Here is a 12,683-nt window from a genome sequence, read left to right as displayed (position 1 = left end):
TCGGTGCCCGGAGATGACGTCATGCAGCGCCTGGAGATGGAATCGGAAAGGAGCGGTGTACAAAAAAAGTAAATCATACTTCTCTCTTCCCATTGAAGGCTCATCATGAAGATTCAAGCAGCTACTGCCAAGGTTAGAGTTAAAAAATGAGGAAGATCTGAATGAAGCAAGGTTAGTAAACTTATACCTGAAGAGTAGAAATTTGTTTTTGAATTTTTCTAGGGCATCAACCTAAGCGGCTGCTCTTATATATATGAGTGCAAAAGCAGATAAGACATTCACCTTAATACCCCTCGGAGAAAGGTGTACTCCATAACACATTGCCAGCTGTTGGCACTGCAGTAGAGCAGCAGTTTTAGCCGGATGTAATTAAAGTAGATATTGCCCCAAGGACTGAAAATGTCAACTCAGACTGAACTAGAACGACACTCGATAGAGCGCATACCTTCGCCAGGTTGAACAGTTTACGTTTTATATCCCACCGATAGGCCAGATCTGGATCCGGACATGAACCAAAATCTAATTGGCTTCTTCTTGTCACCTACCCAACTCATCCTCCAAGTTTTGTCATAAGTCGTCCACAACTTTTTGAGATATCATGTTATATATCGTTTTTTGCCCCATCTGTCAATGGTGAAGAATCACTTGAAAATTTCTCGCATCCAGATCCAGATCTTCACCAAAATCTAATCATTTCGTCCTTGTCACACACCCAACCTCCCCACCAAATTTCGTCCGAATCCATCCACTGCAACAGACAGACAAACAAACAGGTGGTAACAAAGCATGCTATCAACACAGCTATCTCGGCAGTCGAAGAAGTAATATGCAACTTCAAACAATATAAAATATATGCACTGCAGCTGTTATGCATTTCATGTCAGCTCTTTCTTACTGAGATGGTTCAACGACTTCAATATGATGCACAATGATTACAAAAGCATCAAAGTTTTTCAATCAAACTTTAATAAAAAAAATAAATCAACATCATGTTGAACCTTGCATATGGAATAATTTATTGCAAACATTTCTCTCGTATATATTTTACTCGTCTTGGATGTTTTACTGTGATACTCCATTTACAACCCAACAATGTTTTAAAAGCCTTTGATAACTCTGGAGGCCTGCGTAAAGTTGTTATCTTCCATTTTTACAATCAACGGTTGAGTTGGCTTAAGAAGTTGTGGTTGAGAGATTTTCTTAATCGACTCCAAATAGGTTTTCTCCCCATTTCACCTTTTTGGGGGATCCATGGTAATTCTCATGAGGCTGTGCTGTCCACCTTTGAAGAAGTCAGTTTGGAGTGAACACCCCTCCTGCTTCCACATCATGCAGTACATCAATTGCTGGCTTTTCGATATCTTTGCGGATTGCTCTTCTCAGATTTCTCATTGTCATGTCTAACACGCAAGCTCTTGTTTTGCTGCTACAAATTTCCACCATTTCTCTGTTCATATTATCCTCATTTTATTATTCTTTGACGTCCTGTTTAAAGCCATATTTATGTGAATGCACTTTACTTTCTAGCCCAAGCCACATAGCTTGGAATTTTCTTTCAGTGGTCCATATTTTATGTTATGCTGTTTGCTGGTAAACCAAATTTGATGGCATAATGGTTAGAGCACTCGCTCAGTCTGGGAGGTCGGTGGTTTGAACCAGACACAGACTGAGTCATACCAAATACTTTATAAAATAGTATTTGCTGCTACTTGCTTGATGCTCAGCATCTAAAAAGGATAAAGCATGGACAAACAACCATAAATTGGCAACACTAGTGCAGGCTTTTATGGGCCTAATGGCCTACTCCTGTGTTAAAATTCCATGTAATGGAACATATTGTCACGTTAGAGGCTCCGCTAACATGGTATGTGTTCGACGGGAATGTTAAAATTTCATTATAATTTCAAGCGAGGACGTTCCTTTGACCCTTATGTGCAGGATGGAAGGCGATTATGCAACCCGTTATGGAAGGCAGTGACGAAGTAAACTAGCGACAAAGTAAGTCAATGATCATCACCTCGGGACTTATAGCACCCTAGCTGAACCAGCCCTTGCGATCCTCCTTCTCTCCTCCACGCCAGGAGCTCTGGTGTCCGTCCTCTCAGTGCCCCTTTGTCCTTCTACTCTTCTGGGAGTTCTGGAGTCTCCGTTCTCTACTCTATCTCTGAGGTTGCTTTTCTGCAGACTTCTTCACTCTTGAGTCCTCTGCATGCTGACAGTTCTCGTGTGTCCTCTCCAGGCCCTTCTTCGTCCTCTATCCTCCTGGACAGAGTCCTCCTCTTGGATATCCCACCCTTGGGGTAGCCCCAATAAAAACAAATCCACATTGTTTCTTCCAGGCTCCATAGAACACTGCCCCACCATGGCTGGCACACACTGGACAGAAAGATGTGACGGTTCTTTCCGGAGCGTGTGGCACTTTCTCCATGTGCCTTCTTGTGATGGGATGTCCTTACCTGAACCTGCCTGCAACCAAAAGGGGTTTATGCATACAATATTACCCAGACTATCCTGTATATAAATTACATACTCTGCCTCCCCTGTGTCACGTGTAGCAAAAAGAGTAATTGTAAATGTAATCGTAGTAATTGTAAACGAGTATAAAAGGTATGTAGAGTAATCCACTGGCACACCTGCAGAAATGGAAAACATGAACGTGGAAACATGAACCAAAAGCTATCATTGAAAACAAAGACATAATGCTCATATATGACCTGATGAACCTATCCAGCGTGAACATAGAAAACAAATCACAGTGACCAGACATAGTACTCAGGAACAAAAAGGAAAATACAGCATTGCTGATCGAGACATCAGTACCCAGCTATTTTGACCTAAACAATGCAGAAATCAAGAAAATGTCCAAACACCAGGACCACAAAAACGAGGTCAACAGATCTTTGAAGCTGAAGAACATCAACGTTGCACCAGTGATAATTGGGGCAACAGGAATTGATAAAGAAGAACCTCACTGAGATTAAAAAAAAAAACATCCCCGGGAATATTATCACAAATGAACTACAACTGGAGGCAATCCGGGGTTCGGTGACGATCCAGAAAAGATCCGTTGGAACAAAACTCTGAAAAAGTTAACACCTTGGTCCATGAACCGTGATCCCTTAACGAAGTGGAGGTGGATACTTTGGGTCCTGGGAGGATTCCGTTCCACCTCCTGAAACCCGCAAATTGAGATAACAACCAATGAACAACACACACACACACACACACACACACACACACACACACACACACACACACACACGGACATATAACACTCTTTGGTTTTCATTTTATGCTACTGTGCTTAGTTGTAAGTAAATTCTCAAATGTAGTTTCTTAAGCTACACCCTGTTAGTTATGAGGCCAATCTCCAATGTTTGGCTCAACTCAATAATGTAGCCAGAAATAATTATGGTAAAAACATTGCCATGTGTTACTTTTAGGGATTCTCACGGGGAAGTTTGAGAAGGGAAATGGATAAATTTGTTACATAAAATAAGGAATAGTGGGTTATCTTAAACAATTGTATTTTGTAAAGGTGTTACAATTCTTCCACACAAGGGCTCATGTGGTGGAATACAAGGACTGAAATTATTTCTCTCATAACCAATGAAACTTGTATGAAGATGAACTAAAAAGTGAACATGTTTAACTTTTACCAGTCTCAAGTGCTGGCAAATTCTTAGGTATCCTCAAAGAACACAATATCAATTGCTCATCCTTATTTGCAATGATGTAGCCTGTACGTGCTGTACTCATTCTAATATTAAAGAGAAGGAGCTGATAGCTAGGTCGCCCACCTTTTGGGTGGTATGATGAATATACACTACTCACAATAAGTTAGGGATATTGTGGGATTGTGTTTATTTTTTTTATAGGGGTTAGGGTTAGGGTATTGAAATCAAGAATGCTGTGTTTTCACACTCATTAATAACCATAGAATTAGGACCAACAACATTTTACACAAAATCAACCACACCGAAGAACCTGCCAATATCCCTAACTTATTGTGAGTAGTGTATATCTGCAATATGCAAGTTAAATGTTTAACGCTTTTTGAAATATTGCATACACAAAAGTACATGGACGGAAGATCAGGTGGGTCAGACGGAGTTCATTTTCATGTTCCATGTCCAACTTTGTCGGAGGGGTCGGGGGACAAAAATAACCTAATATGCAAAATACAGGAAACATTTCACTTTTTCACAAGATAAGTGTTTGCCATAATGTGGCAAGTCTTGGACATTCAACTAAACTTAGTCCAGTGCAGAAGCCCATAATTGTTCTGTGATGTGAAGACGGCTCTCCAGCCATTGGACTGCATGATTAAATGAAAGTGTGCGTTTTACCCTAAAGTAGTTTGATGCCATGGAAACAAGGGCAGGACATAGTGAGAAAAAGTAATCATGTCAGGTCCATGTTTTACTAAACTTAAAGTTATATTGTCAATATTTTCTGCAGAGGTCAAGGCTCGTTGAAGAGCTGGACTGCAATGGTTAGAGTGGCAATAAATGATCAACGGGGTGATGGAGACACAAGACCTGGACAAAGGGCAAGTACACGGCAGCCAAAAGTGGGATTGGGGTTATCAGGAGTGTTAAACAAAACTGTCAGAGTGTATGGGAGAGACAATGAAATTGTGATTAGTTGCCATCTTTTAATTATTACCGTGACACGACAGACAGAGGGTGTTCCTACAATTGAAGTGATATCTTACAGTTTAATCGTTTGTCGTAACAAAAAGTGATATCTTACGAAAGGAAGGAGTTTTCCAATCAAACAATTGGGATTTTTTTTTTTTTAAGAGCATAGTCACATCAAACATATTAGTGCAGTGTGCCCCATACCTTTTGACTGTAATCATTAGTACATCAACAACAAACATGACTCTAAACAAAGGAAAAATCTTATCATTTCATGCCTGGCGAGGGGCCTAACCTTCCTAAACTCACTGATACATCAAAGACATATGCACATGGACTCTGGAAAAATAAAATGCTTGTTTCCAAAATGATTCAACATGCCCAAACCGGGATTCTCTTGCATGAAAATGGCACCTGTAATTCAGGTGTAACAACACCTCCAATGGCAAGTAAGTGGCTCATGTAGAGTAAATCCTCACAATTGATTTCCACTGATTTTGACTAGAAGATGCTGTGGCAATCACAGCTGTTTACATTGACCTTGGTATCTCTTACTCCAAGAAACCCAAGGTAATTTTTAGGAAGAAATAGATTTAATGAACAATAAATAAATAGTTCTGAAACCAATGTGGTTTTGGGCTCAAACACATAGATCATTAACATAGTCACTGAGGCAGGAACCAGATTAATAAAGTAAACAACTGGATTATTACTGCAGGATTTGGAAAAGCAAAGGCTAGGAGTGATCGTGGAAAAAAATATAGGTTTTTGGCTGCAGTTCACATAACAACGCAAGATGCCAGACTGCCAGATTTACATTTGCGATGCCAAGTCTTAATTAATCCGAATGAACTGGTCATATTAAAGTAAGAGTTTGCACATTATTGTGTGTGATGCGAATCGAGGCACAAAAGTAAAGTCTTTCAAAGTCTATTCTAATTTATTTGAACAACACTTAGCGGCTGATTAAGCAACAAAATCTGTCTTTCCTTGACACGGTATTGACAGCTTAAGATGTTAAATTCAGCTGTGCGTTATGCGGATTTCACCCAAAAAGGAAAAGGGTTCCATACAGTGTTCCAAAGTCATTTTGATATATATTGTGGCTAAATGCTCCAATCTGTTTCTTTGGTAACACCAGGACTGTTTTGGCTAAAAAAATATATAAATATTGTGAGTCGGTTTGTTCATCCAACCAAATGATGAAGCAAGCCACACATATTGATGGAAGCATAAAGAGAAAAACGTATTCAAACATGCACTTCCTAAAGGTAGTGAGAAGAGCTTAAACCTGCATGACATCCAACATATCAACTGGGTGAACAGCGGTGAAAGTTTGGTGCATAATAATTGCCAACGTGTTCAGTTACGAACGACTGGAATATTAAACAATTAACCTTTTACTTTCACACCGCGAAAAATGTTTACAACCAAGTGGTATTTTAGGGTTCACTGATGCTTGGATACAATTACAATGTCACCAGTGAATAAAAACAATGAGACCAAGCAATTTGAAAATAATCTATAAGTGGACATCTGCCATGTAAGCAATAAAGGAAAGACGTGGAGTCAGGGAGTATGGGGGGGATGTGGGATGGAAGGGGGATAAATAAGGGAAACATTTAAAATGATAAAAACAAGTATAAGATAAGGACAGTGGGGAGAAAGGAGGTTAGAAAACTGTAGAAGGATGGGGAGAAAATTGAAAAGGAGCTTAAAGTAGAAAAATAAAGGGGAGCTTAGTAAGTGGAAAGCATATACATGTGTGTGTATGTATGTATATATATATATATATATATATATATATATATATATATATATATATATATATATATATCAATGGCTTGTGTGGTGGAAGGAACATTCCACCAATTTAAGTATGTATTATGTACATTACATGTATGTACAAGGGGGTTAACGAAGGTTGGAAAGGGTGGAAATGCGAATGGTTCGATGGTTGTGCGGAGTATCGTTGAGAGAGAGAGTAAGACAAATGATGAATTGCGAAAAATGATGGGAATAGAGTCTGTGATTGATGCTGTGAAGAGGAACAGGTTGAGATGGTTTGGTCATGTGTTGAGGAAGGATGAAAGTGACTGGTTGAGAAGAGTGATGGAAATGAATGTAGAAGGAAGTAGAGGACGCGGAAGACCGAGAAAGACTTGGCCAAAGATGGTGGAAGAAGAAATGCGGGCAAGTGGGTTAACAAGGAGAGATGCAGAAAATAGGGCAAGATGGAGAAGATTGTCATGGGGACCGCAAGGCTAACCCCAGCTCTAGCAGGGAAAATGGCCTTAAAATGCATGTTGTTGTTGTTGTTATGTACATAATTCGTATGGCTTCAGAAATATTTTCAAACAAGCGAAGTACCTGTGCTTCCCACGGGTGGGAAGCAAACAAGCAATGTGGAAACGGTGAATGCTAAACCAAGGAACCAATAAATTCCACCTCCTGTGCCACCTTCAGTCAAACGTCAGGCATTAACAGCAGGTCAGTGAAGTACTTGCCCAAAAAACGTACCCCGTCTGAATTGTTCTATACCCAGTCAATGGCGAATCTGCATATGGCGAATCCACGAATGTCACGGTTAGAAAGTAGAAACCCTCACGTCATCTCCTCATTCATATTTAAACTCAATATCTCTATTTTTTATTCCAAACAGCATCATTCCAATTATACATTAATACTATAACAAAATACTGTGTTGAATCAAAATTTTATTGAGATATTATCAAACCAGCTCAATGTCGTCATCTGGTCACTTTCGGATTCGCGGCAGCTTCGTATGGAGTCAATTTCAAAATCATAATTTTACTGAGGAATCTATGAAAGCTCCTATCTACCTTACAACATCCGCTGGGACCTTAAAACGTTCCACAGGAGGTTGGGCGGGGCTAGCCCCAAAACTGAGGGAGTATTTTGGGGATGGGCAGACAGACAGACAGACACTCCTGTTTTATAATATACATTGTCAAAGAAAAAAAAGTGAAAGAACTCACGTGTTAAGTGCATGTCCTCTCTGTCACCGCCTAGAGAGCTTTCTTGTGAAAATCTCTCTGACACTGTAGAGGCTTCCTGAATTCTTCGGTGATGTCCTTGGAGTCGAGGTCGTTGTCTCGTTCTCTCAACAATCTTTCTATCAGGAGTCCTGTCTGTCCCAAATTTCTGGCCAATGTGTAACCTGTGTGAACCTATAGCAGTCACACCAGTAACTGAATGATGACTTGAACCTCTCGTCCTGTCTCTTGTTTTTTCAAGAGTTCTTTGATGTGGTGGGCTAAGTGGGTGCCCTTCTACTGATGGAATGCCTTGACTCCTATTTCTGCCAGGCTGTTGTCTTGTTTGTTCTGCAGGTCCATGTATTGACTTCCTTTGAGATATCTCATCAAGCTCAAATTCATGTCGTGTCCGTCCTGTTGATGGTCTCTGTGATGTATTTGCCTTTGATGCCCATTGTGAAATGACTTCAACTGAAGGTCTTTCAAAAATAGTACTTGAATGTCTTTGTGCTTCCTTTTCTCCAACAGTTACTTGAAAGTCAGTCATTTTCTGGTGGCTTGGGGTTGCATAAGAACCTCTCAATCTGGATTTTGATCCATTTGTTACAACTCCTGGAAAAACATCTGGAGGAGTCTGACTAATTCCAGACCTTTGACCAATATTTGTTATGTGTGGCCTGTGATCTGCTCTTTCCACAGTATAGCTCTGCAAAGCATGTTCTTTTCGATATCCTGGGAGTAAATTTCTAATGGTGGAATTGTGACCTATTGCAACTCTTGATCTTTGCCGAGTCTTTTTTGTTATTGGAATTTGTCCTGAGCTTTGGATTTGAGGTTTGTGCAAAGTGTGTGTCCTGGCCATGGGTTGAAGATCTCCTTCAAAGGGTCTCAATGTAGCTCCAATTGCACTACCCTGTTGAACACGTTCTTGAAGAACAGGTCTGTTTAATGCCCCCCTTACTCTGTGAATTTCTCTAGATCCTCCAACATGAGGCCATTGCATTGTTTGTGTCTCACTATGCCTTGAGGTATGAGGATCTACATTGATTTGCTTTGTAGAACCCCATCTTGTAGGTCTTTGCCTATAATTGAACTTGGAAATATGAGGTGACACTCCTGAGCCTTGCCTTCGGATATTGCCATTCACATTCTTCCATTGTCTTTCTTGTGCTACATTATGTCTGTCGAGGCTTCGTTCTGTATTTCTTTCTTGTCCGATTTCTTTAACCTCTTGCAAATGTGAGGTTCCTCCTCTGATAAAACCTGGCTGTGTATGTTCAACAGTGGGTATATGTATGACTCTCCTTCCAAGATGTCTTTGTCCTTGTATAGTCGACTGCCGTGAACCATCAATTATGGAGTCTCCCTCAATGTTGTAGCTGCTCAATGTACCCATTACATGTGGACGATGTCTGCTTTCAACTTGTACACCCTTTTTACCATCCACAGTCTGTTCTCCAGCGTGAAGTCTTTTTGATGCTTCACGTTCTTCATGTAGCTGTGTAGCTTGTTTTAGTTTCTCACGGATAATCCGTCGCTGATTCTCAGGCAGGTAGCGGATGGCATAGTTCACCTTGTCGGTTGGGAAATGAAAGCCCATGCCAGCAGGGCACATTTCTTTGAAAGATTCTGCAATTGAAAACACATTATTAGGACTTTTCTCAGCTTAAAATAAAATATCATAGAAGGGGCCAAGGCCATGAAAAAGCTACTGTTGATGCTTTTACCACTATTACACTCATATTAAGTTGTTATATTACCCCCAATAATGTGGATGGTTTCTCTGCTAATCTGCATGGCAGGTCAACTTGTAAAAAATATTGAGTATATGCCCTATGTTGAGTATATGCCCTATAAAATTGTGAGTATATGCCCTATGCGAGGATCCAAAAGACCCAAAAGTCCCCTAGGTAACAAAAGACCCAGATGACCCAAAAGTCCCCGAGGACCTTTGCTCTTATATTTGACTTGGACCTTTGCTCATAACTTGATATGTAGGTTCTCATCCTTAAGTGAAATCTAATGTTTTGTTGGTGGGAGTAACAGGAGATTTAGTTGTAAAAGTAGCTGCAGTAGCTTTCTTCATTGAGGAAAATCAGTCCTTATTAGGTAAACTATGTATGGATAATATATTTAACAAGACCTATTCAATCAACTGGCATAGGGCAATAGGGCATACACTCACAATCTGGTACAAGCGAAATATATTTTTTGAGGGCTCATTTATATCTACATGATTGCAGAAACTTTAATGTTTCAGTGAAACTTTAATGTGGAAACGAAATAAATTTTAAATAACTGGTAATTACTATATCTGATTGTTATCAAATTTTCTACTTTGCATCTTTACATGACAAGTTGCAAATTTGGGTCATTAAGTATTTTCAACAAGCACAAAAGCATGTGATACCTTAGAGCCAATCAAGGACCAACAAAGAGCTCCCCAGAGATTACCAAAAATAAGTTGTTATTTTTGTTGCTTAATGGTGTGTTTTCTTCATACAAGGATGCAATGTCGAAAATTTGATACTAATCAGATCCAGCAATTCCAAGTAATAATTTCTTTTAAGTTTAGTTCCCATTAAACATCCCCTGGTAAGGGCAATATGCTCAATAAAGCTGCACACCCTCATGTTCCTGTGTCAGAATGGAAGTTTTCCAAGAATGTTTTGAGATTTTCAGAGATTGAACACATTAGGGCAATGGAGCTTAGGAGCAGACATGTTCGTGAATTCATGAGCGGCCCAATGTCATCAATAGCTGCTATCAATATACCGTATTTTTCGGAGTACAAGTCGATGTGGAGTATAAGTCGAATTGGCTAAATTTCCCATTTTTCTTTCCTTCATTCATAGATAAGTCAATTTGGAGTATAAGATGAAGCTCGATCAACTATGGGAGTTCGCAAGACTTTTTTGTCCAGATCTAAAATTTAATATCATATTCGCCTCATGACCCAAATGGTACTGGTACCTATTTCGTACCGTTACCTATGATAAAAATTATTGGAGAATACGCTTTCGACGTGAAAAATGCCCCTTCCAAATACTGGGATTTTGAGGGTTTTTTTTCAAGTTTGGGTCACGACCCTAGCTTTGGGAACTCCTGATATGGAAGTACACTATTTAAATAACCGACATTTCTCGCTGACACTGTATTTTTCCTATGCGCACCCGTATTCCCAAAATTTTCTGCAGTGAACGCAACAACTTTCTTTCAACTTAAAAGCTGCTGCGTATGACTTGCGTGACTTTAATGTGGGAATTTTGAGATGACGTAGTAAGGATGGATAGATATGATTAGGATTGAAAGGAATGGATCAAAAGTAATTGGTGAGTGCTCGTTATTGATTGAGTCACCAGTGAATGCTCGTTACTGATTGGATACTTTTGCATGCATGCATGAGCCGATTAACATTGAATTGCTCATACAATCGACAAACGTTTTGGGCAATGAGTTCTGTAGTGTGTTTTAAATTAAGAATTACACAATTTATTTCAGACAATATCACACTTTGCAAAAGAAAAAAAATTATGCAATTCAATGTCTTAAACCATAGATAAGTGGATTCTGAGTACAAGTTGAGGCCCAGAATTCTGGGAAAAAAGGATTGACTTGTATGTCAATTCCACAATGTCATAACCAATCAGGAACATCTACATTCAAGGTAATAAGTATTATTCAGACTTTCAAAACTGATGTTCAGAAACCTTTCCAAAACCGATTTATTGTCTCAAAGCCATTGTAAGTACACATTGTCACACATGAAGCCAGAGATAGAGAAAATAAGAGAAAGTTTTTTTCCATACCATGGCTTGGTGGAGGACATCGCTCACAACCTTCTCCCCATGCCTTTCCCACACTGCAGCAGCAGAAATGCTTTGTCAGCTGAATAGACACGGGCAAACGACACAGATCTCCACTCATAGCAAGGTAGCAAGACCCATTCTTGGTGGAGAGGACCTTTTCTGCTGCAATCAGGAGGAACAATGAACAGCCAAACATGTGAGACTATCATGAGATATATATTCAGGAGAATATATATGGTAAACACAGTGATTCACAGAATGTAATATGTAAGCTTACTCTGTGAATGTCTAAATAATTTCATTGTCTACCAAAAAAGAGCATTGATTGACCATGAACAAATCAACACCATATACGGGAGTTAACCTGGGATCCAAGTACTATGAACTCAGTGCTCAATGGAAGCACGCAGGCTTAAACAAGTTATCTACAAATAGGGAAATGAGTGAAATGTGGAATACTGGCATTCATTTATGGTCGAGGATGTTAATAATTAAATAATTTAGGAAGTGCAGTACGAAAGATGACATTAATAAATTTAAGCATGCAGAAGGTCGAAAACCAAATTGTTTTGCCACTGTCTGATGTGCCCAAGTTTTAAGTCAGTGACTGTGGTTTATAAGTTAGGGAAGTGTTGCCACCTTCATTGGGGTTAGCAGTATTTTGAAAATAAATAAATACAAATAATTGAGAAAATGAAGAGCAGTAAGGGATATAAGGAATAAAAAGATATTGAAAGGATGAACAGGAAGGAGAAAAGAGCAATGATATTTAGATGAGAGAAGTGGTGAAAAACTTCTGCCATTCAATGCAAATATAATTAGTATAACTTACTTTTTCCACATGCGAAATTTGCATTTATGTTTATTTAAATTAGACAATGGACTACAAAATGTACATGTTTCATGATATTTGTTATATTATATCACCTTTATCTATCAATATTGTAGAAATGAAGATCAAATAGCTGTATGTTGAAATATGTTGAAAAGGTCAAAACTTTACATGGGGTGTACTTACTTTTTCACGTGACTGTATATATATATATATATATATATATATATATATATATATATATATATATTATATATTATATATTATATATATATATATATATATATCTGTGCAGCGTCTGTCCTGTGTTGTGTTGTCTTGTCACTGAACTACTTCCTCAAACTTTTGTGAAATCGTACCAAACTTCTGGTATGCACATATCTCCACCATCGGTATGTCC

The 12,683-nt window shown here is 39.0% G+C and overlaps 1 protein-coding gene across 2 annotated transcripts in view; it reads right to left on the bottom strand.

Annotated features, from left to right (window-relative positions):
- Positions 1-12,683, bottom strand: part of LOC137436425 (latent-transforming growth factor beta-binding protein 1) — a 327,003-nt gene that overhangs the window by 171,849 nt on the left and 142,471 nt on the right. For both annotated transcript variants that reach the window (XM_068130197.2, XM_068130206.2), the window contains exons 11-12: positions 11,452-11,613; positions 7,643-9,271 (exon numbers count right to left, since the gene is read on the bottom strand). In XM_068130197.2, coding sequence (XP_067986298.2) covers positions 7,643-9,271; positions 11,452-11,613 — 1,791 coding nt within the window. The remainder of the gene's footprint in view (positions 1-7,642; positions 9,272-11,451; positions 11,614-12,683) is intronic.

The sequence above is a fragment of the Myxine glutinosa genome, chromosome 1, assembly GCF_964187855.1.
Source record: "Myxine glutinosa chromosome 1, kmMyxGlut1.1, whole genome shotgun sequence".
Lineage (NCBI taxonomy): Eukaryota > Metazoa > Chordata > Myxini > Myxiniformes > Myxinidae > Myxine > Myxine glutinosa.
This window is presented reverse-complemented; position numbering and strand designations above follow the sequence as displayed.